The 22,861-nt window shown below is 43.3% G+C and overlaps 1 protein-coding gene across 1 annotated transcript in view; it reads left to right on the top strand.

The window, feature by feature from the left end:
- OBSCN (obscurin, cytoskeletal calmodulin and titin-interacting RhoGEF) overlaps positions 1 to 22,861 on the top strand; it is a 202,611-nt gene that overhangs the window by 114,726 nt on the left and 65,024 nt on the right. The window contains exons 57-74 of the mRNA XM_009880514.1: positions 6,546 to 6,818; positions 7,492 to 7,764; positions 9,497 to 9,784; positions 11,037 to 11,039; positions 11,243 to 11,515; positions 12,687 to 13,540; positions 13,586 to 14,012; positions 14,611 to 14,889; positions 15,236 to 15,314; positions 16,093 to 16,211; positions 17,043 to 17,240; positions 17,683 to 17,715; positions 17,816 to 17,914; positions 18,369 to 18,587; positions 19,393 to 19,459; positions 21,019 to 21,047; positions 21,348 to 21,476; positions 22,316 to 22,455. Of these exons, the coding sequence (XP_009878816.1) occupies positions 6,546 to 6,818; positions 7,492 to 7,764; positions 9,497 to 9,784; positions 11,037 to 11,039; positions 11,243 to 11,515; positions 12,687 to 13,540; positions 13,586 to 14,012; positions 14,611 to 14,889; positions 15,236 to 15,314; positions 16,093 to 16,211; positions 17,043 to 17,240; positions 17,683 to 17,715; positions 17,816 to 17,914; positions 18,369 to 18,587; positions 19,393 to 19,459; positions 21,019 to 21,047; positions 21,348 to 21,476; positions 22,316 to 22,455 (3,782 nt within the window). The remainder of the gene's footprint in view (positions 1 to 6,545; positions 6,819 to 7,491; positions 7,765 to 9,496; positions 9,785 to 11,036; positions 11,040 to 11,242; positions 11,516 to 12,686; positions 13,541 to 13,585; positions 14,013 to 14,610; positions 14,890 to 15,235; positions 15,315 to 16,092; positions 16,212 to 17,042; positions 17,241 to 17,682; positions 17,716 to 17,815; positions 17,915 to 18,368; positions 18,588 to 19,392; positions 19,460 to 21,018; positions 21,048 to 21,347; positions 21,477 to 22,315; positions 22,456 to 22,861) is intronic.

Below are 22,861 nucleotides of genomic sequence, written 5' to 3'. Positions count from 1 at the left end.
TAGTTTCTGGTTTAAAGAACACAGACGTCTTTGTGGGTGAGTCAGCCACGTTCACCTGCGAGCTCTCGTACCCGGGCGTGAAGAACGTGCAGTGGTGGCTCGATGGATCTCCCCTTCACAACAACTTTGTGACTGAAATCTCTGAGCAGGACGGGATGATCCACACTTTAACCCTAAATGACGTGGCGTGCCATGACTCAGGCACTGTCACCTTCAGAGCTGGGTCCCTTATATCTACAGCTAAATTATTAGTCAAAGGTATTTCGTTGTTAGAAAGAAACACACGGCCACCTCTGGACTTGCTCAGTGCGCTAGTGCTTCTGCCTTCCAGGCTACCCTTACTAAATCCCTTCACACTTCTTCTGTGTCCTGCAACCCTTCACTTCTGCAAGTCACCCATATTCACGTCAGAAGGCTTGTAGGTACAACCGCATTGATTTTATTTTATTTTTTTTTTGAGTGGTTCAGGTGAAGAAAGGGTTGCAGGGTCAGGGCTGCTGCTTTCACCTGACATCTGTGTAGAGCTGAACATAAACCACTGTGGTAGCACCTGATTTTTTTATCCCCCCTTCAACTGTTTTTATAATATCACAAAGTATTATGTGTCTAGAATTTCACAAAATGACCACTGTGCTGCCCCATAGCTAGGCTACTGGCACAGAGCTCAGCATGTTCCCAAGACAAGACTTTGAGCTGTTATATTGTTGGCTCCAGAGCTTCTCCTGGAAACTCAACAGTATATGACATTGGGGTAAGACTGTGACAAAATGAGCCTTGTTTGTTGACTACCAGAATAGTAATGGTCATCATTGCGCTGGAAAAGCTTTGTGGTCTGTTGAATAAAGATTTTTCTCATTTGGTAAGGGTAGCCACAAGCCGCAAATAACACTGAGCTCCAGACTTGATAAAGCAAGCTCCTTCACCTCCAGTCCTTTTGTAGCCATGGGGAAAAGTTGTTATTCTTCAGACAAAAGTAACACTTATTCCTTGCTTGGAAAATGGGTTTGTATATATGGAGATATATAAAGGGTTAAGTGTTCTTTATTAAAATCTGCCCCCCTGCTATAACTGTCTCCCATAACAGGAATGATCCACAACATGGAATTATAGTTGGTGGTTGATGTTTCCTTCTCTGTATAATGTGTCCCTTGTACATTGAGAAAATTTAACTCTCTGCAAAGATAAAGCGGCAAATCACTTCTTAATATCAGAATGATGCAGCAATGATACAGTGTGTGAACCCCACAAATCCCATGTCCATTTGTGTCAGTTCTGAGTTTCATATTTTCAAAGACAGAACCTGATTCTGAGCTCTCCAGGCAAAGAAATCCAGTGCATCTAAAACATAAACTAAAAATAAATGCATTGTTTGGTATTCTACTCCGTGAAATAAAGGGTTCCTGAGAAGTTTTCATTTCATGGAATCACAGCAACCTCGATGTTGGAGGGGACCTCTGGAGGCCATCTAGTCCAACCCCACAGCTCATGCTAGTACACACGTGTATGTGGATGTTTTATGCTTCTGTTGAGGCAAGATTTCTTTAATGTGAACCCAAATCACAGTAATATATGACTATACTTGGATTAGGATGAGAAAGGTATTGAAAAAACACCCCAGTTACATTGTGCTCAGTAACACTTGATTTAATGGGAAAGTAAACACCAGTAAAATTCTGATGGTACTTGTATTAACAGCCAATTTCATATACTTTATTTTTTCCAGAAATCTAAAAATAGATCTGTCTTCAAACTAGGCCTTTTTCAGTCTATCTAGCTGTCCATGGCTTGTTCTTCACCAAGGAACAAGTTGTCTTTCTCTCTGTTCCATATGCCCCGTTCTCCTGGTGGAAGACGTGCTTGTAACGATATGTTCTATAATAACTGAGATCTCACGGCAGCTTTTGTTGTTGGGCCGTCACAATATCATTGCCCTACGGCTGCGTTCATCCAGAGGCCCAGTATGATGGCATCTTCACACACGGGTGGGGTGAAAATGGAAAAGGTTGAAGTAGCTGCTGCCTTCTTCTGACCCCCTTGGGCAGGGTGGGAATTACAGGCCCCCCACGTACACGTTGGCTCCTAAGTCCCAAGGAGCTTTCTGCCATTCTGTGTGGGTGAATAGGGCCACCAAAGTCTTAGCCTAGCAGTGGCAAAGAGCAATAGTGCAGTGGAACCAGGACACCTTCCTTCTCCAGCACCACAGGTGATGTTTGCTGTGAGGAGCACCTCTGCATCTTCTGAAAGGAGACGGTATTCTACTCTCCAGCTGCACAAATACCTTCTTGTTTCTTCAGTCCTGGTGTAACCAAAACATTTCCGTGATCTGCCATTGATGTCTCCACTCCATAAACACACACGCAGACACACAGTGTGGTGGAGGGAGCCTCAGAGAGCAGGATCAAGCCTTGCAAGTTTCCAGAAGTTTTTGTTACCAAGTTTCCCAAAAGCTTTTGCGAAACTATCTCTGCTTCCCAATGTCTGCTAGGAGCATCCCAAGTCCTCAACCTGATGCACCACATTTCAAGAGAAGCGTTCCAGACAGAGGTCCAGTGTAGTTAATTCTAGCTGCAAAAGCCTGTTATCAGAACAACTATTTGAAAGATGAGGACATATATCAGCTTTCTCTGACTCTCATCTTTTCGTGTCCTGTTGTAGGCCTATCAATTTTGGGGGGAAGTTGACATAGTTCTGCCAAGAAGAAGTTGCTCTGCAGCATCCCATTTTCAGACTTCATTGAGATTTTTCTTTTCAGCATATATCTCTATATTGCAGTTGTGTGCAGGTGGTCCAATTTGAGATGTCAGGAGGGACTCCTTGGCTGCTTTGGAAGCTCACAATATTTTGAGGTTAGATATCTCTCCTGTGCCCTGCAGCTGCCTCCCAAGAAGCAGAACTAGCACTTTAAAAGAAATACTGGATGCTTAAAAGCAGCTTCATGGATCTCGTCTTCTTCGGACGAGCTGCATATCCAGCTGCTCTCAGCTCAATCTGAGATTGCAGTGGTCCATGCTGCATCTCTAGATCAGCCACTGCAAAGGAAATCATATTATTTTTTCCCAAGATCTGTCTCTGCCACAGAGGAACTCATGGTCTATCAAAGCAATAAGTTCCTCTCTTCTGTGAAGTGCCCTTTTTTGTTACAGTTGTCCTGCATCTTTGCTCCTCGTGCTGTCTATGACTCCTGACATACGGCCATCACCACCTCAGGACAGGAATGAGTATTCACATTTGAGTATTGCGTTTCTTTCCAAGGAGTGGTTGCAGTTTGCTCATACAAGGAGCCTCCAGTAGAGTTTGTGGCATTTTCCCATGGTTAGTTGAGGTTGAGAGTTACGGGGAACCGCTCAGGGCAGTCCATCCATTGCAGTCCCCTGTCTCGCACTTGAGCTCCTGCCACATTCTGGGAAGCAGAAGTGTTTTGCCTCCAGTGCTTCCTAATCTAGAGGATGTCAGCAACGCTGGGAGAAAAAACTAAGCCTGGAGGCAACCCCAGCAGATGTTCTGCACAGAAGTTCATATTCAGGACTGTTAAAGCACAAGCCTTAATTGCCGGTGGCCCGTTTTCCAGTGTGATGGTTATATTCTAATGTACCAGTTTTGCTTCAATCCTGCTTGTTGCTGACACAAGCGCAGACTAAACCGCTAATCCCCAGTGTGCCCAGTCAGCTCCCTGCTTGCACGGTCACTCTGCTTGCTCCCCGCAGGCTCTGAGCTTGTCGAAAAATCTCTAAGTTGCCATTTCCATGAGGATCCACTAATGCATGTCCTTCCTGACGTGTTGGTTAACAGATCCAACCATTGAAGTGGTCAGTCCCATGCAGGATATAACTGTTGATGAAGATGGCACAGCAGAGTTCATATGCCAATATTCTAGGCCAGTACACGCCATATGGAAGAAAAATGATCAGGAAATACATGCAGATGGGCAGCGAGTGATTATCGATCAGGACTGGAATGTAAGCATGCTAAAAATTAAACCTACGGTACCAGAAGACACTGGCATCTATTCTTGTGAAGCTGAAGGCACTAAAGTGATGGCTGCACTTGATGTTCAAGGTGAGGTCTTCCAGCCAAAGAGGAAGACTATCATGGGTTCCAAATAAGAGGTGGAAAAATCATGGCAGCGTCTCACAATAAGCGACACATCAGCTACCCGCTCTTTGGTGTTCACTCCAGTACTGATAACGATGATAAAAATAGTTGGGAGTTAATGGGTATTGGATATGAAACTGCAGTGTTTCACTGGAGCTTAGTTCTAATTAATGCTCACTAATTACACCACTTACGCATCATACTTCTTCTACAATGAACCGCAACATCAGTGCAATGGGATGTGTCCTACTGAATTATTGTGAAGTCACAGTGTAATGTTGGTCCAAAGAAATAATAAGAATATTTTTTTGGTGTTACGGAGTGCTTTTTACACACGGTGTGCCTTAAAACCAGTAGCTAATGGATAGTGTGGAATTTCAATTTATTTTCAGCTAAGCTAAGGTAGCTTGGTGTTTTACTTATTTCAAATACTGATCACACAAGGAACTCTCTTCTTCCTTCTCATCAGCATTTTTGAGAAACAGCAAATCAAAAATTAAAAATAGGTTTAGGATTTTATTTTTTTTTTCTGCTGTGCATGGGATTATTGTTTTTGTTCACCAGTTGAATTAATGTGATCAGCAAGAACAGGGGTTCTGATTTGATTTCTGAATTTTTGTGTTTCGTTAGGCAATTATGCCTTCTTGTCTAATCAGAGGTGTGAGCACAGAAGAGCAGGGTATTATTTATTATAATATTTTCTACATCGATAAGTACTTTCCATTTTAGGGATTTAAAAAGATGTTAACGAACATAATCTAAAAGCATCCCAGAGGAGGCAGGATTTGTAATTATCTGCCTTCCTTAGTTAGGGAAACCAATGCTCCAAAAGTGCACAAATAAACAGTTCAGATTTGTTCTAACAAAATTATATACTCTCCAAGGATTTACCCCTCATTTTTCTCCATAAATATGAATATTATAAAATATAGATTATTTTTTTTTAGTAACTCATGTTTGGTGTTTTTTTTGCTATTAAATAAATTGTTCAGCTTTTTTTTTTTTTTTTCTTGGAACACTTCAGATAATGGTTATAGGGATCTAATTAAGAATGTCTCAGGGCGTTGGTTTATATTATAGATCGTGCTGGCTGTTTTATGATATTTCTGTAAAATGTATTTACTCAACCGTGCGTTCCCACCGTTGTGCATGTAATTTGTCCATGTAGCTGGTCTAACACAAATTATATTCGCATGCACCAGCCCACGTTTAATTTTCCGTCAGGCTGATTGCTTCTGTACGAACGCTGATGGATGCACGACTCCGCAGGCAAATGCAGCGTGTGGATACGAGCATGTTTCCAACCGCACAATTCACCCCACACGCACGGGAAAATAAACCAAATGCATTATCACAGAGCTTCTGTAACAATTCAGAAATTTGCTATTTAAAATGCTGTTAATGCAGATTTTAATATTTTGTGTGTTCCCTCGAGGCAGACCTGCAGATGTGCCGCTCGCTCAGATGACAGTCGCTGTAGCTTTCTCGGCTGTAATATTCTCTCACCTTTGCTTTGCATGAAACATAGTAAGATTTTGTCGTGAGCTCTCCATGGATTCACATCTCCCCGGTTATGATGATAATTGCGCTGCCTGGGAGATCTGTGGGAAATGCTTCCTGCTGTGGGACCGGCGGAATTTGATGATACTTTATCTTCCTGAGCTATCCCTTCCTATCAATTACTGGCCTGATTCATATAAACACTGACATTTTTTACTTTATTTGTAAAACCCGAAGTCAGGTTTCTGGAGGAAGTCTAGATGAAATGCTAGAGGTCCTAGAGGTTTATTTATCATTATTTTTAAACTGTCTCACTGCTTAAAAGGTTTTTTTGGAGTGCCATGAAGATGATCCGAGGGCTGGAGCACCTCTGCTGTGAGGACAGGCTGAGAGAGTTGGCGTTGTTCAGCCTGGAGAAGAGAAGGCTCCGGGGAGACCTTAGAGCCCCTTCCAATACCTAAAGGGGCTACAGGAGAGCTGGGGAGGGACTGTTTACAAAGGCATGTAGTGATAGGACGAGGGGGAATGGCTTCAAACTGGAAGAGGGCGGGTTTAGATTAAACATTAGGAAGAAATTTTTCACTCTGAGGGTGGTGAGCCCCTTGCCCAGGTTGCCCAGAGAAGCTGTGGCTGCCCCATCCCTGGAGGTGTTCAAGGCCAGGTTGGATGGGGCTTGGAGCAACCTGGGCTGGTGGGAGGTGTCCCCACCCATGGCAGAGGGTGGAACTCGATGATCTTTAAGGTCCCTTCCAACCCAAACCATTCCATGATTCTACACCTATAGTTTTGTGTTAGAGCATGGTTGAAATTACCAACAAAGCCTACAAGTGCAGTTTATCGCATCCACATCCTTTCCATCAGATTTCCAGCAGTGGGAATCATCCAGTGCTCCGAGTCTTGTTAATATTGCATAGCCAGACAATTAATACTGTTCGTCATCCTTTTTTTGCCAGCCAAGAACAGCATTGTCCAGGGCTTGGAGAATGTGGAAGCCGTGGAAGGAGGGGAAGCCCTGTTCGAATGCTACCTTTCCAAGCCCGAGTCCTACAATTACAACTGGCTGATTGACGATGAACCTGCCAAAACTACAGAAAACACTGAGATGGTTTACTTTGAGAATGGGCGCCGACATATTCTGCTGCTGAAGAACCTCACTCCCCGAGACAGCTGCAGGGTGACATTCACGTGCAGCGACGCGGTGACCTCAGCCTTCCTGACGGTGAAAGGTAACTGAAGCACTTGTGCGTGGGGAGTCTTAAATTTCTGGCTGGAAAGTGCAAATGAGCCAGGAAAATATGACGAGTAGCAGAGAGGAAAAGTCACATTTGTTGCTTGCTTCTTATCTAAATCTTCCTCCCACGCAATAAATGGAAGATGTTTTCCAATTTCCCTTTTTTCTTGTTGCGTATGCCATGACACAGATATAAGCATCATCAGTTGGCAATGAGTTATCAGCAAATGACTGTCTTACAGTTGTCTTTATCCTGATGAGTTGGGTTGCATTTGTAGGTGCTTCAGGGCTCTAGAGGTGAGAGTTCTATCAGCAACAGTATTGTCTCTGTAGCCTTGTATCTTATGCTATTGCTGAGACCCCTCTGGGGATCAGAACCCCTTTCAGAGTATAAGAACTGCCATCTTCAGTCATACCATGGTATCTCCCTTGGGATTTTCTGTTACTTGGGAAAGAAAGACATTGCTGGTTTGGTTTTTGCTCCTGAAAGTTTTGGAAAGTTTCAGTCCTCAGTGCTACCATGTGTTCTGGTGATATACATAACCTCCCTTTTAATGATCTCCTTGGTCTCCAAGGCCTGACTGTCCAGAGCTTCACCAAAATATTCACAAAATCTCTTGCCTGTCTTTGTTTCTGTAACAGAGGGCTTGATTTATTATTGTCTACAGGATGGCGCCTACAGATCTTGCAGCCTCTCACAGATGTGGAAGTCTCTCCGGGGGAGAAAGCTACATTTAGCTGCGTTCTAAGTGAAGCTGTGCCAATTAATGAAGTTGCCTGGTATAGTAATGACATAGAGCTCCAGTCGGATGAGGACTGGGAGGTACAAGCAAATGGAAACAAATACAAACTTATTCTGAAAAAAGCCCAACCGCATCATTCCGGAGAGGTGACCTTTGCCTGCAGGGAAGCAATTGCATCAGCCAAGTTATCCGTGACAGGTAAGTGTCTGTCATTGCAGCCCAGTGGCACTTGAAATCTCAGACTTTGGTATTGAGCCACAACATTGAATTTTCTAATCTTTGTATTGATTCTTTTCTCTTTGCCCTGCATGTCCCAAGCTAGCGTTCTTAGTCTGAGAAGATGCTGCTGGGCAACTTGTTTTTTTGACCAGAAACATTTCATCTCATCAGAAGACAATTGTATCAGGCTAGCGATGGTAGAGAAGTTCACCGGCTTTCTTTAGCTGCAGTCTTTTGTAAAATGTAACATAGTCTAGCAGAGATCAATTTACTCAGAGGTCAACATCACCCTCAGCAAATGTGGACATGGGAGGGAGCCGAACTGGAGTGCCCATGGAAAAAATATCCAGGGCAGCAGAGAACCCTTTGAAATCTGCTAATCTACTCAAGTGCCGGGCAACCAGTTTTCCAGATTAATGAGTTGCGTGTTAAAATCTTCATGTGGGTGAGAGCCATGAAACACACACCTTGTACTTCAGAGATACAAGAGTTAATAGCTCTTGGAGCACTTCACAAGTAGAAATGATGATAGTTCCCCAATTCCCTTGTGGAGCAGGTCAGACCAATGATTCGTCAGTGTCCATTCCAGCACCCAAGGTCTGGCTCCTTCCCACAGTGGGACAGGTGGGTCACCCAGCAATGGTCACGCCAGCACAGCCCCAGTGATGGTTGTGAGGTAACTGCAATCTGGTTTAGCTGTAACGCTGTACTTGAGATGTTCCGGAGTCACTGATTGACCATTCCTCCTTTAAATTATTAGGGGTAGTCTGTCTGTCTAATGACTTCCGAGGCTCGAGAGATCTCTGAGGTTTTCCAGTCATTTCCACAAAAAAAAAAAAAAAAAAAAAAAAAAAGATCGGGTGCTGATGGCTTTAAAACAGCTTTGTCTTACTTTGGGCACCTACATTTTAGGATCTGCAAAATACTATCCTCATGAACTCCTCCTGTTGATGGGCTTTCTGTATGAAATTTGCCTGAGAATAGAGAAAATAAGCTTATACTTTATGTAGAAAGGAGTGTTTGTGATGTCCAGAATTAAAGAACTGGCTGATGACCTTATTTGCCTTTAATTTGTTGGACTGGTACCTCATGGCATTATTTCTGTCTTCTAAGCCAAAGCGTAAATTAGGTGAGGAACGTTTTCCAGTGTACTGAATATGATCATCAGTAGCCACTCTGGTAGGACACAAGACCATTCCCATTATATATTTATTTGTTATTGCCTGATGCTGTGACATATATAGCAATTACATGGAAACTGAGTGAATTGCTATTAAATTGTTAGAGTTACTCTGTAGTCCAACAATAACTCGATTTCCATTAAGGCCGGAGCTGAAATAAATACCATGAAGGCTCAAATGTACTTGAATTTTTCAGCTAAGTTGCTGGATGACATGGGTCATCTTTATTTTGAGATAGGTGCAACAAAGCAGCAGGGAAAAATTCACAATATGTGACATTAAGTATGTGAGATGTCAGTTGGGGAATGAATGTTTGTCATTAGCGGTGTAGATCTGGACAGACGAAGGAAAACTCAGTGGTGCACAGGTACGTCTCACGGTCACGGGCATGTACCCGCTCAACTTCACAGTAAGACAAACACGGAATCTGTTGTGCTTCCTTCTCGTTGCTTGTAGAAGGCTCTTGGTTGTTTTAGTGTAAAGCATTATTGCTCATGTCGTACATCACGGGACCTCTGTTGTGCCTTCAGCCCACCCCGATCCACCTGAAGAACCGGAAGTTTTAAGTAAGAGCAGCCACTCTGTAACTCTGTCTTGGTACAAGCCCTTGAGCGACGGTGGTTGTGATATCCTAGGCTACAACGTGGAGAGGAAAATCCCAGGTATTGGCTGGCAGTCATGCAGCAAGGGCCTTATTCAAAACACAGAGTTTATGGTGGATGATCTCACCCCGGGTGAACCCTACAGATTCCGCGTCTCGGCTGTAAACAAAGTTGGGGCCAGCGAGCCGGTGCACTTCCCTCAGACGGTGCAGCTAGGTGAGAACAGAGAGATGCCCCAGGGAGGACTGCAAGCTGCGGTAGACCTTGTGTTTCGCATGGCATGCCTGCTTCACCCGTTCCAGGTGTCTCCTGGAGGAGTTCACTCTGCAACGTTTTTCAGTGCTTTGCTGCCAACACAATAGAGAAGAAAGAGCTTGGAAAAATTGTTCTGGGCTGCCGTGAAACAAAACCTGCTGTGTTGTTAGTACCCAACACTTATTTTCTCCAAACTGCATCAAGCTGGCTTGCAGCCTGCACTGCACCCATGTGTTGTCTGGTCACCATGAGCTTCCTTTCTGGTAGCGTTGGGATGGAATGAGTCAAAAGGGCATGTTGGAATGCGTTTGGGGTAACCAAGACCCTGGTACCAATGCAGAGGGTGGGCAGTGTTGTCTTCTTCACCCATCTTTCTCTTTCATTATATTATTTGCGTATCTTTTTCAATAACCCCCAGAAAGAAATGCTGGAGGACACAGTTCTTTTGTTGTCTGTTGGTGAAACTTTGGAAGCTACAGTGGGATGGAGAGCCGCTCCCTCAATCTTTCTTTTCTTGCAACTCTTTCCGTGGTAGCTGAGTGCCCAACAAATTCCTCAAAGTGAGAGGAATAATAATAATAAAAAAATCCTCTTTTTGCAACACAACAACTGCAGCGTGTCGGCTGGGCGCTGATACCACCGCGTACGCTGACTTTGTCTACAACAACCCCAAAGTGCTCGGGGCAGTGGTCCCCTCACCTCGGTGAAATGTGCGGAGAGGCAGATCACGCTCAGGCGCGTGCTGCTTTCGGGACCTGAGCTGTGTCCTTTACATCCCAGTCAACATCTCTGCGTTGAATGCATTTATCTTGACTTCGCTTTGAGTATCGCTGTCGCACAAACAGCGTGCCATTGGCAGGCCTCCTTCCAAAGTAATGAAGATCCAGAGATGTTTTTATTTTAATCTCTTTATGCGTTTTTGAGATTTCTTACTCTTTCTAAGCAAGCATAAATATATCTATCTTATTTTATTTTTATTTTTTTTTTACTTTCAAGACTGGGATGAATGACACTTCTAATAATCTCTCTTCATTTTTATTCTTTTTATTGTTTCTTTCGTGCCTCTCTTCAGAACCGCTTCACTTCTAAACATTAAGATCTTCTAGAATCTGTAAGACTGCTTGAATACTGGTGATGGGTAAATGAAGATCAGCAAATAAACACAGGAATGTGAAGAATGCGACCACTTTTGCATGTATATATTTAAATGGAGCTGGTTTAATGGCTGGGAGAGCTTGTAAAATTATTTTGATATTATCTTTGGAAGTGCAAACTTTGAATGCTTCCAGTCCTTTTTTATTCCTTTGGTTGTCTACAACAGCTAAAGAATCTATAAATGAAGGATGGGATGCTTGGATGGTGCCTTAAATACAGATTATGATATGTTCTTTGTGTTAATTCACCTTTTTGTAATTACAGAGCCTCCAGTTACAGTCACCCATCCTTTGGTGGGAGGATCAGTCTCGGAAGGGGAGGTGGCTCGCTTGGAGTGCAAATTATCAAGTGCAACTGAAGAGAAAGTGATATGGTTCAAAGGAAAAGAACAAATACAAGCTGGAGGGAGATATGAGATCCTCTCTGATGGAAAAAAACAGATACTCATTATTCGTGCATTTAAACCTGAAGATCAGGACACCTATACCTGCATGGTTTCTCCAGAAGTCAAATCTGTTGCCAGCTTGTGTCTTGAAGGTACAGAGAGTACATTCCCATGATGTTAAATCAGTTCTGTTTATGGATATCCAGGGGCATCTCCACAGCTTGGACTGGAGTTCATTTTCTTTTATGAGCTGTGATAACAATCCACAAAGAATTGTTATCTTCCTGTTCAGTATTGCCCAGTGTGTTTTCCGATTATTTTTTTTTTTTTCCTAAGTCAGATATTTAAGGTGCGATACAGCTGTCTCTACATGGGTTTCTGGTGCCTTTTGAGATGGTTTATGGTATTCTGCCTGGCCTTCAGCTGCCATTTCAGAAAATGAGGGCTCTTTTGTATGTTCTGCGTGATATCTGCCAGCCCTCTGTCCTACACATCCCAAATGGCTTTGGGTCATAGTGTTTAGGAAGCTGAATTGTGCCCCTACAGTGGGATTCAGCAGCCCGCTCACGGGCATCTAGCACCATCGAGACATTTCAGGATATCACTCCTGGCCTTCACCTCCTTCTCCAGAGGGACCTAGAGCACTCATAGGTCCTGTGTTGTATCTGAGAGCCACATGTGGATGTCCCAGACAGCCTGGAGCATCTCAAACGGCACTGGGCACCATGTGGCGGCAAGAGGGCGAGTCAAAACCTTCAGACTTAGACGCATCTAAACAGGCAAGTGTCTCCATGTGAGGTGGGAGTCTCAGCTCCCCTCATAGCCAGTGGAGATCTGTTCAAGACAGTCAGTGAAACCCTGTCTAGCTGTAAAATAGGATGAGGCTGAACAGCTTTCCAGGCTCCACTGACAGTCTTGACTTGGTATTCATCAACTCCAACATTTAAAAATGTCAGAAATGTATTTATTGGGTTCAAATGTGTGAAGAATGAAAAAAAAAAAAAAATGTTGTTTGGCCATGTTTTAAGTGCATGCATAGAATCACAGGATAGTTGTGTTTGGGAAGGACGTCTGAAGATAGTGTAGTCCACCGCTCTGCTCAAAGCAGGGTCACCTAGAACAAATTGCTCAGGACCATGTCCAGTTATATTAAATTCACATTTTGTTCTGACCAGAATGCTTAGTTGAATGCCATTGATACTCTCCTGCCCAGGCTTTGGAACTACATTTCCGTGTGCTTTCTCAGAGCTTACTCACAGACTTCTAAGATCTTATTGATGTAATTCTCCTCAGTTCCCACAGTGACAATGCTGAAAGAGATAGCCATGGAAGCACCTCCCGCAAGGCAACCAGAAGACCTGGTGGACGGCCATGTCCAGCCCAGCTTGCCTCCTGAGGCTGCTCAGGAGGGAGACCTTCACCTCCTGTGGGAAGCCCTGGCCAAGAAACGCCGGATGAGCCGGGAGCCCACCTTGGATTCCATCAGCGAGGTGCCTGAAGAGGATGAGAAGCTTCAGAAGTTGAGGAGGGAGGAAGCGGAGATGACTCACTATTACTCAGAGGAGTACTCCACGTGTGATGAGCTGGCTAGGACGGGAGAAGCAGATTTCTCTTTCACAAGCTCAGATGATGAGTCTAGAGCTGGGACTCCTTCCCTGGTGAACTACCTCAAGAAAGCTGGGAAGACAAGTGTCAGTGTTACTAGCAAGGTCCAGTCCATCTCCACAGGCAAATTATGGAAACAGTGGGAGAAATCCAGTGTGGAGACTGTTGTGGCTGCCCCAGCTGCTCAGCCAGATGAACCAGAAATACCAGATTTAGATGATCCTTCCATGAACAAGGCCGCTGTGAAGATCCAGGCTGCCTTCAAAGGCTACAAAGTCAGGAAAGAGATCAAGCAACAAGAGTGCCCAGTGTTTACCGAGACCTTCAAAGATTTCTCTGGTGAGCCTGGAAGCACTCTTCACCTTGAGTGTGTGGCCCACAGCAAAACCGACATGAAAGTCCGTTGGCTGAAAGATGGGGAAGAGCTTTCAGACGGTCGCTACTATCACATAGACAATTACAGTGATGGGACCTGCTCTTTGATTATCACTGGCCTGGACAGGAAAGATGCCGGTAAATACACGTGTGAGGCATCCAATAAATTTGGCAAGGTTTCACACAGTGCTAAGGTGGTTATTGGCACTGAGGAACCTCAAGTTCTTCGTAAGGAGAAGCAGGTTAAACCAAGCACTGACAGTGAGACAGAGAGCTCATCGGGCAGTGAGCTGGATGATGCTTTCCGTAAAGCAGGGAGGAGACTTCATAGACTCTTCAGGGCCAAGATCTCAACCGAGATATCTGACGTGGAGGAAGAGCTCTTTGTCAGTGCAGATGAAGGGGACATAGAGGTGGTTGACCATCAGACGTATCGTGAGGACGACCAGTACATCTACATCAAGTTTGAAATCTTGTCTGAGGCAAAAACTGCTGCCACTCGCTTCAGAGAGATGTTTGGTGCTCTGGGAATTCCTGTGGAGATTGACATTTTGGAACAAGGACCTAAAAAAATTGAATTGCGTATTGGGAAAGCAACACCACCCACCCATGGGAAGTTTGCACCACCAGTAGTGAGACCTCCACCACCTTTGCTGACTTCTGATACAGGTAGGTGAAGCAAACCTGTTTATTCTTTGGAAAAGACAGCTGGAGCAGGTCAGAATGTTATCTTTTCATTCACAAATAACTTCCAAAAAGCCTTTATATTTCACTTGGTGCAGATATGTTCATGGAAACTGCACTTTTGGAAAAACTGATGAATTTTTCATTCTTTTTCGTGTTGAGGGAGAGGAGGGAGGTTAGTGATGAAGGAGGGGGCTAGAAAGTATTTACTTACCTACAAAGCTGCTTTTCACAATAGAAATGCCCCCTACTACAATAATAGGGCCATAAAAGCTATGATTATTATAATTAAATCAACAAAACAGTTTTCAGAACAGTCCTGAGGGAGAAAAGACATTTCAGCGAGGAGAGGAACAGAGGTAATGTATAGTTTGCAGCTGTAATGCTTACGGCATCGTGGAATACCTTCATAGCGTTAGTCGGGGAGTTTCTTCTTGACTATTTTCATAGAGAAAAGAAATCATTCTGCAATTAAAAACCCTAGGAACCAGAAGTCTTCAGGCACTGGGCAGCAGTGCTCTTAAAATACATCTTTTAACAGCCAAATTTTTCCTCTTTTCTCTCCTAACTACCCTGACTTTAGCTCCCATGTTCATGACTGAGCTCCAAAACCAAGAGGTGCAAGACGGATACCCAGTCAGCTTCGACTGCATTGTCGTTGGCAAACCGCTCCCTACGGTTCGCTGGTTCAAGGATGGGAAAGCTATTGAAGAAAACGATCATTACATGATCAACGAGGACCAGGAAGGGTGCCATCAGCTGATCATCACAGCTGTGGTCCCCACTGACATGGGTGTTTACCGTTGCCTCGCTGAAAACAACATGGGAGTCGCTTCAACCAAGGCGGAGCTTCGAGTGGACTGTAAGTCTCAAAATCACTGTAGGAAAAAAACAAGAGAAAGGGTCCTGCTGAGAGGTGGATAATTATTTTTTTTTTTCAAGAGAAACACCATTTACATTAAAACAAGTGTATGAGTTGCCCAAAAAATGTTTCGCTTGCAAACCTCTTGGGTTCAGTTGGGTTTTGCCAACATCAAGGCAAGGCTGAGAAAAAAGCTCCTTGGATAATCAGAGGTGTTTTCTGTAATGCAGAGGTATGCAGCAGCAGTGCGAAATCGAACTGCCAGTCACTCACATTAGTAGGGAAACTGTAATTATAGTAAGAAAAGTAGTTTCAAAGAAAACACTTCCTTTTTTCCATCTAACAGTGACCAGCACCGACTATGAGACAGCAGCAGATGCAACAGAGACATCTTCTTACTACAGTGCCAAAGAATATATTTCGAGGTAAAATATTGAACTCTGGCTCTTTCTAACTTCTGATGTGATAAGATCAATATGTATATTTACATCAAGCCTGGGTTTGCTCTATCTGGCAGTGCCAGTTTAATGTCCTAAAGAATCAGCCAGACCAGCTGAGATGCAGTAACTGCAACAGCTGGACGTTTATCATGTGTGTAAACTTGCTCTGGCTGCCTGCAGGCTGGCCTGGGTACTTCTTCATGGTATCACTCCAGGATTTTTCATGTCATATGGTGCTGAATCTGTTGTCACGATGATAAAACTCTGAAGCCTATGAGGACAGGCTGAGAGAGTTGGGATTGTTCAGCCTGGAGAAGAAAAGGTTCCGGGGAGACCTTATAGCCCCTAAAGGGGCTCCGGGAGAGCTGGGGAGGGACTCTTGATCAGGGAGTGGAGCCATAGGACGAGGGGTGATGGTTTTAAGCTGAAAGAGGGGAGATTTAGATTCGATATTAGGAAGAAATTCTTGACTGTGGGGGTGGTGATCCCCTGGCCCAGGTTGTCCAGAGAAGCTGTGGCTGCCCCGTCCCTGGAGGTGTTCAAGGCCAGGTTGGACGGGGCTTTGAGCAACCTGGTCTGGTGGGAGGTGTCCCTGCCCATGTCAGGGGAGTTGGATCTACATGATCTTCAAGGTCTCTTCCAACCTAAACCATTCTGTGATTCTAAACCCAACAGACTAAATTAACCTAAAATAGGTGATTCCGATTCCTAACTCTTTTCTGACTTCCTGACTTTCTTCTTTCTAATTCTAATCGCTTCTTAGCCGAGAACAGGAGGAATCTACCACTGAGGAGGAGCAATTGCCCCAGATCTTCGATGAGCTTCATGATATTCATGTGGCACCTGGAGCGTCACTGGCTAAATTTCACCTGAAGGTGAAAGGTAAGGGGAGCCCACAGCTCTGTCAGTTGTTCCAGGTTGAAGTGCTGGACAAATGCTCTTCTCCAGCCGTGACCCCAATCTGTGCATCCTGCACCATGTTTGCACAAACCAGCTAGAGGAATGTGTATGTGCTGATCGAGGAATGATGACTTTTGCAGCAGATGACTTTGAGCAGACTCAGGCAGATTAAGTGTCTCTGTGTCCATGTCTACAGGCATAATTACAGGCGTGTGCTTCTGAAAAGTGAGTCCTGTAATTCTCTGAGCAAATTAGTTATGGAGGAGCAATCAGGAATAAAAAAATAATAATAATAAAAAAAAAGATAGTGACAGTGTCCTTTATTGTCATTAGTAAATTAAACAGTCTTGGGCTTGCCTTACTTTACGAGGCAGTTGCTGCTACAACCTAAAAACTGCAAAAACATCTTCCTGGTGTTGACTGTCTGTCTGTCTGTTGACAGACTGACTGTAGGGAGAGGTAGGGAGTCTCCTGTTTTCTCCGATTGCTGCCTGTAAAAATGATGGGAACTGTTTTGGCTCCAACTTTTCTCTTTGTATATGTTGGCAAATCACCTTTCCAACCTGGAAGGCATTTGCATAGGCAATCAGTATGGGGAGTGCCAGAAACTGAAGAGACGGGACAGAACTTTACCAAATAGATAGAATTTCATGAATTTGCAGCCATTCCTAATTGGGTAAAACTTTAAAACAGCAGCCCTGAGCAGAGCTGAGGATTCCTTGGCTGCTCCGAAGGATCTGCCTGGTTGGAGATGCTCCCAAATCGATGTCACCAATGCGTTCTGTTCTCCGTGTCTGTAACTGCTCCTTGCAGGGTACCCACAGCCTCGTCTCTATTGGTTCAAAAACGGACAGCCGTTAAAGGCCTCGGATCGCATCCTGAAGACTGATAAACAGGAATTCCACTCACTGGAAATTCGTGATGTCACTAAGGCAGATTCTGGCCAGTACTCAATATTTGTCATCAACTCTGCTGGTTCTGCATATTCATCGGCCAGGCTGGTAGTCAAAGGTAGGTATTGGATTGGTTTTGGCACCTGATTTTCTCTATTCCAGTGGCTTTTTCTGTTTTATAGAGTTATTTTTTCCTGAGAAAGCCTACCAAGGCGAGTCAAGGGAGGTGGGGAAGTCTTTAGGCAAAAGATTATGTGCTTTCATCTTGGTTCACCTGTAAATTTACTGTGTCCCCTGAAGATGAGACTTGTCACTTCTCTAGGGTCTGACTGTTGTCTCATAAACATACATTTTATTCCTGCCCAACCTCATTAACTTTAATGGTTCATTTTACTGAAACTGAGGGTCTCTTATGAATCATTCTAGTATCAATTCTGTGTAATATCTCCTGTAAGGGGTAATCCCCTGGAGTCACTCTTTTTTTTTTTTTTTTTTTTTCTTCAACTCATGGACAGAAAGTTATTTGTATGTCATTTTGGTTTTTTCTCCTTGCATTACAGATCCTGGTGAGAAAGAAGAGCCATCAGAAACAGGTGAGAGAAGCCGTAGCGGGTGATAACAGAATCCCTAGGAATTTTTCAGTAAACTGACACAGAAGATGTCACCACGTTTCATCAATAATGTCGTTTTCAGATTCCCATGAGCAGCTGATACCACCAAGGTTCCTAGAAAGGTTTACAAATAAAAAGGTGAAAAAAGGCGCAAGCATCACATTATCTGTAAAAGTTGAAGGTAAGTGGGTAGATGCCTTCCCTCTCTGCATAACGCTTACCTGGCAGAACTTCGTGACACATTCTAGACTCTCTCTCCCCAAGTCATTGTAGCCTCATCTCCTGTCTCTGAAGTCTGGGGCTCTACTCCCAGTTTTGTAAGAAACTTTATGTCCTTTACAGAAAAGTACCTGACTCATCTTCACCTCCATTTTCCTGTGTGTAAAAACAGGGATAATAACACTAGTCTTATGAAGATGTGTTGATTAACAGGTTTGGTTTTACGAAAAAGGTTTAATGTCCTTATGAGTGTGCTGCAGAAGGGTTTATGTTCCTTTATTATATATTGTGCCTGTTATTGTTGGAAAAGCATCAGGAAACAGTTCAAAATAGCATATATTGACAGCATGGCTCATAATTGTAAGGAAGGAACACCGTTAGGAAAATAAAAGCTCATTGCATTGGTTTTCCTTTAGGACATCCACCACCAACTATTACTTGGCTGAAAGAGTCATCTCGGGAGGACATCCTGTGGATCAAACCAGACACGCCTGGATATAAACTTGCCAGTTCAAATATGCATCACAGTTTAATTCTGTTGGATGTTAAAAAGAAGTACAGTGGAGCTTATACATGCATTGCTACCAACAAGGCTGGTCAGTCCATCTGCACTGCCACCCTGGAAGTTGTGGATGGTAAATCTTTCTTACAATACAGACACATTCTCTATGTTCCCTTTCATACAGTGCCTAAGAGAAAAACAAGTATGACTGATAAGGAAATTAATCAAATCACAACTAAAAAAAAATGCATTTTCCCAATATTAGCTATGAATTCACTTGCCTTGCAAATGTTTACATTCCTTACACCTATAATGTTTCTGTTTTCTGACCCTAGTTGGGATTAACAGCAGCATCTTTTCTGTATAAACAGAAGACAAGTCTAAGAAACAACCAAATTAAATTCAAAGGAAAAAGAAAGGCGGAAAGGCGATGTAAAGTAACTAGAAAAAGTCACCCTTTAAAAAATTGAGTGCTTCGCTCTGCTACGGTATTTTGCATTATAGAATTACCTTAAGGCAGCTAGAGGTATTTGATTCCCCTTTGGCAGAGCTTTCCAGGGCCTCTCCTGGCGTAAGTCCTTCAGTAAGAAGTGGGACGAGCAAATAGAGGCTGAGAGTAGGGACAGCACTGTGAAGGACTTCACTTTTCTGTTACCCTTCCTTGCATCCCACGTTTTTACTGTACCAGGAGGTACAGGAGCATAGCTTGAGCATCGTAGACAAATGAGGCAATCCAACATCTGTGTGAACTGGGAGAGGAGTAAAGTATTTGCATCATATAAGTGGGAGTATTTAACCCAGGTGAGGACCTGCTAACAGGTCAGATTCAGTATTCCAGTGTTCCCAGTAATCCATGTCTAGAAAATGTGCCTACATTAAATATGTAAAAAGAAGATTCTCTGCCTTCTGTCCCCTAATGATAAACCCTAATCTTGCAGTGAAAGAGGCTGAAGTTCTGACCCAAGAGCGCGTGATGGTGTCAGAAGCCATCATGACCACACTGGGGTAAGTGGTTGCCCACCCATGCTGAAGTGAAGCAATGCAAGTACCACCCGGCCCAAGTTCCGCTGAGTCACTTTTAGGAATTGTTCACTTTAACATCTTATATTCGTGTCTCAGCACCAGAATTAAAATAGTTTGAGGTTCTAGGATGGAAAGTGCTATGAATATTCTAGACAATGTCAGCCACTTATGCTTTGTTATCAGGGAGAATAGGAACAAGGACAAAAATAAATAAAAATTGGGTAGGTCATAGAAAACTCTTGCTACTTTTTCATCTCCTAAGCAGAATGCCAAAAAAATTCACAGGGTGAAGGTCTGACTGTTACTTGCCAACACTGAAATACACTGATGCTTCACAGAAAAAGAAGTAGATGCAAAGGGTCTGCTCACAAACTTTTTGTTTACAAATGAACCTGAAGAATAACGTCCTCAATTTGCCATTCTTGGCTTGGATAGCAGGCAGATACGGTCTGAAAAGTGGTATCCGCCTGAACACGTCAGCTTCTAGAATATGTCAAGCCCAAAAGGCTTGACCAGGCTTCTTCTGGAGTATGAAAAAAGTGAAGAAAGCTACAGTGTGAATTCAGCTATTCCACTGCAACCTCTCCCAAGGATGTGCCCCGGCTCGTTTAGGTGTACTTAATGATAGACTGTTCATCACGTATCAAGTGGAGTGAGCTTCCTCCTGCTTCCCAGGGACTAACAGAGAATTAGGGCAGATCAGCTTGTGCAGTGAAAATTTATATCCCGCCTCCAAAAAGCACAGGAATAACAGAGATGGTGACTTCAGGATATTAGTGTTTTGTAGTCTTGGGAAACACCACAAACAATCTTCATCAGATGCAAGCAAATGCTGGCAGTTCCTCGCGTCTGTGAAGCCCTTTTCACTCAGTGTTGACAATATAGTCTCCTGCCCCTTTCCTGCTGCCGGGAATGAATTTGGTGCTGGTAAAATCTGTCAGTGTAGGAAAGGTCTCTTTGGACCTCAAAACCACTGCAGTACCAGTAGTCAGCTTGCTTCCCCAACACACGAGCGTCCTGGTGTGGTGGGAGCAGGTCTCTTGGTAGGACCACAGCATCTGCATATTCTCCAGTCTTTGGCTTCCTGATGAAACCACTGGAAATTGTTGAGCGTTAATTCACTGACAACTGCCTGAGACTACAACTCCTGTAATATAATATCTCCAACTGTAATAGTTTTATTTCAGTATCGGCTGGGAATAAAGTCCCAGTAGCACAAGGGTGATGGAGACTCCTCTGTTCCGCAACCCACTCCCTGAGCAGCCAGGTCTTCTCCAGGAATAAGGAGAACTCTCAGATGGGATTTGGCTCAAATACTAAGACACACAAATATTTCTGTGCCCGTATCAGCCAGGTGCCCCAATTCTCATTTCGTATAAAGGCCCTGGTGAGTATCAGCTACCAGCACCTGCAGTCCAAACCAGAGTCCTTGGATATTCCCAGCCTTCATATGTGAGGTGTGAGAAGGAGGGGTGTTTCTCATTTACCTTCCTATAAATTTTATTTTAATGCTTAACTCTGCTTTACTCTTTCTTTTTCAGATCTATCCATCCCTCTGAAACAAGAGAAGGTAAGAGAAGCTATTCTCTCTCTCCTACTCCTGCCCTTGACATCTACAGCTGAGGTTGTCTATGTGTTTCATGATTACCACCTACTTCTGTCCTGTTTTCTTGAAACAGTCTGGAATGTTGGAACTTTTCTGGACTGGTCTCTGTTCAGGGGTGAATTATTTGGATGAAATGTGAGCAAGCAGTTTTAAAAACAGGGGAAGTGAAGAAAATTGGACCATCCTTCCGCAGAAGCTTTTGTTACTCCAAAAAGACGACTTTCCAATGACATTGCCTGCTTTATAGAAAATTCTCTTTTCCAGGAGACCTTGAAGCTGGTGGAGAAGGTGTACCTAAAAGCCCTATTTCCTTAGCTGATGTTGGCTCAGAGGAGTTCTTCCAGAAACTCACCTCTCGTATTTCAGAAATGGTATCTGCAAAAATAAGTCAGGGTAAGCAACCTGGGAAATGGGATTTAATTAGCGTCGAAAAATACACAGTCTTTTTTTAGGTATCATCTGGACTTTCAATATCAGTGAGCTTTATGAAGCAGGCTTTGAGACAGTCATCCTACATAAGCGTATGATCATTTGTAAATGCTTACGACTAAGAATTTTTAGTAAGAGTCCATCCAAACTGCATGTCTTAATCTACAGTTTTGAACTAGAAAAAAAGCTATTACAGTAAACTGAGATGGCAAGTGTCTATTTAATGCATATGGTGTTTATTTAAATAAGTAGAGTAACTGTAAGCTTTAGAGTGGAGGGCAAGTTGTAAAAAATGGAAGTGTGTTTTGAACATCTTAGGCATTTCGAGTGTCTCAGATATTTGTCACTCCTGAGTCTGAAAACAACCCTGTTTCAAAGACTTCCCACATCTTCAAGTTTTAGCTTCCAATGGGATTTAAAAATCAAGTTGAGGCTCAAAACTGTGTGCGCAGCTGTGCAGTAATCCAACGACTTGTTGAATTGAATGAAAAAACCTGCTTTGTGTATTACATACTGATTATCTTGTGGAAAAATTTTATCTTGAAGCAAAAATAGAGTCATTACCTCTCCTACAAATACTCTTGCAGTGCAGTGGCAATACATGCAGTAAGCATGCAACCTCATGTATTAAAGCATCCCAATTATTTATTTAATCCTAATTATCAAGAGGAGATCACACTAAATACTACAAATGCTCTTCCTAGGGAATATTTGTTTTTATTAAATTAAAAATTATTATAGGTAGGGTTCACGTTCAAATTGGAGATCTTTATTTCACACTTTGCTGTCTCTCTGCTTTTTAGCTACACTTCGAGTGCCAGGTGCAGAAAGTGACGATGAATCAAAAACTCCCTCTGCATCTCCTCGCCATGGACGATCCAGACCTTCGTCCATTGCTCAGGAGTCCTCCTCTGAATCTGAAGATGGGGATTCCAGAGGAGAGGTACGATATCTTTAAGGACAAGTTTGACACAAGGAGAAAACTTAGAATGACCAATCTCCTATGGTTTAGGAACCTCCATCCCCTTTAGAGATGTACTTCACATTAGTAGGTATATTTGGTAGTTAAATATTGGGTCTGTGACACAGAGCATAGAGTATCAAATTCTGATGCTCACTGTGTGATCTTGAACAAGTTGTTCAAATCAACATGGTCAAAACATATTCATTATTTGGCACCTTTTGCTTTTGTGGCTGAGCTTCAGAAAGTCAGAGCTTGATTTTCTGTGGCCTTGGACAGAGTTGGTCAGAAAGATTTTGCTGAGAAGTTCTTCATGAGAAAAATGAGAATTTTGTGAAAATTAGAAATATTTGGGGTGTTCATTTCAAGCACTTCCTAAAAAAAAAAC

Source organism: Charadrius vociferus, unplaced genomic scaffold (genome assembly GCF_000708025.1).
Source record: "Charadrius vociferus isolate BGI_N301 unplaced genomic scaffold, ASM70802v2 scaffold12, whole genome shotgun sequence".
In the NCBI taxonomy this organism is placed as follows: Eukaryota; Metazoa; Chordata; class Aves; order Charadriiformes; family Charadriidae; genus Charadrius; species Charadrius vociferus.
This window is presented reverse-complemented; position numbering and strand designations above follow the sequence as displayed.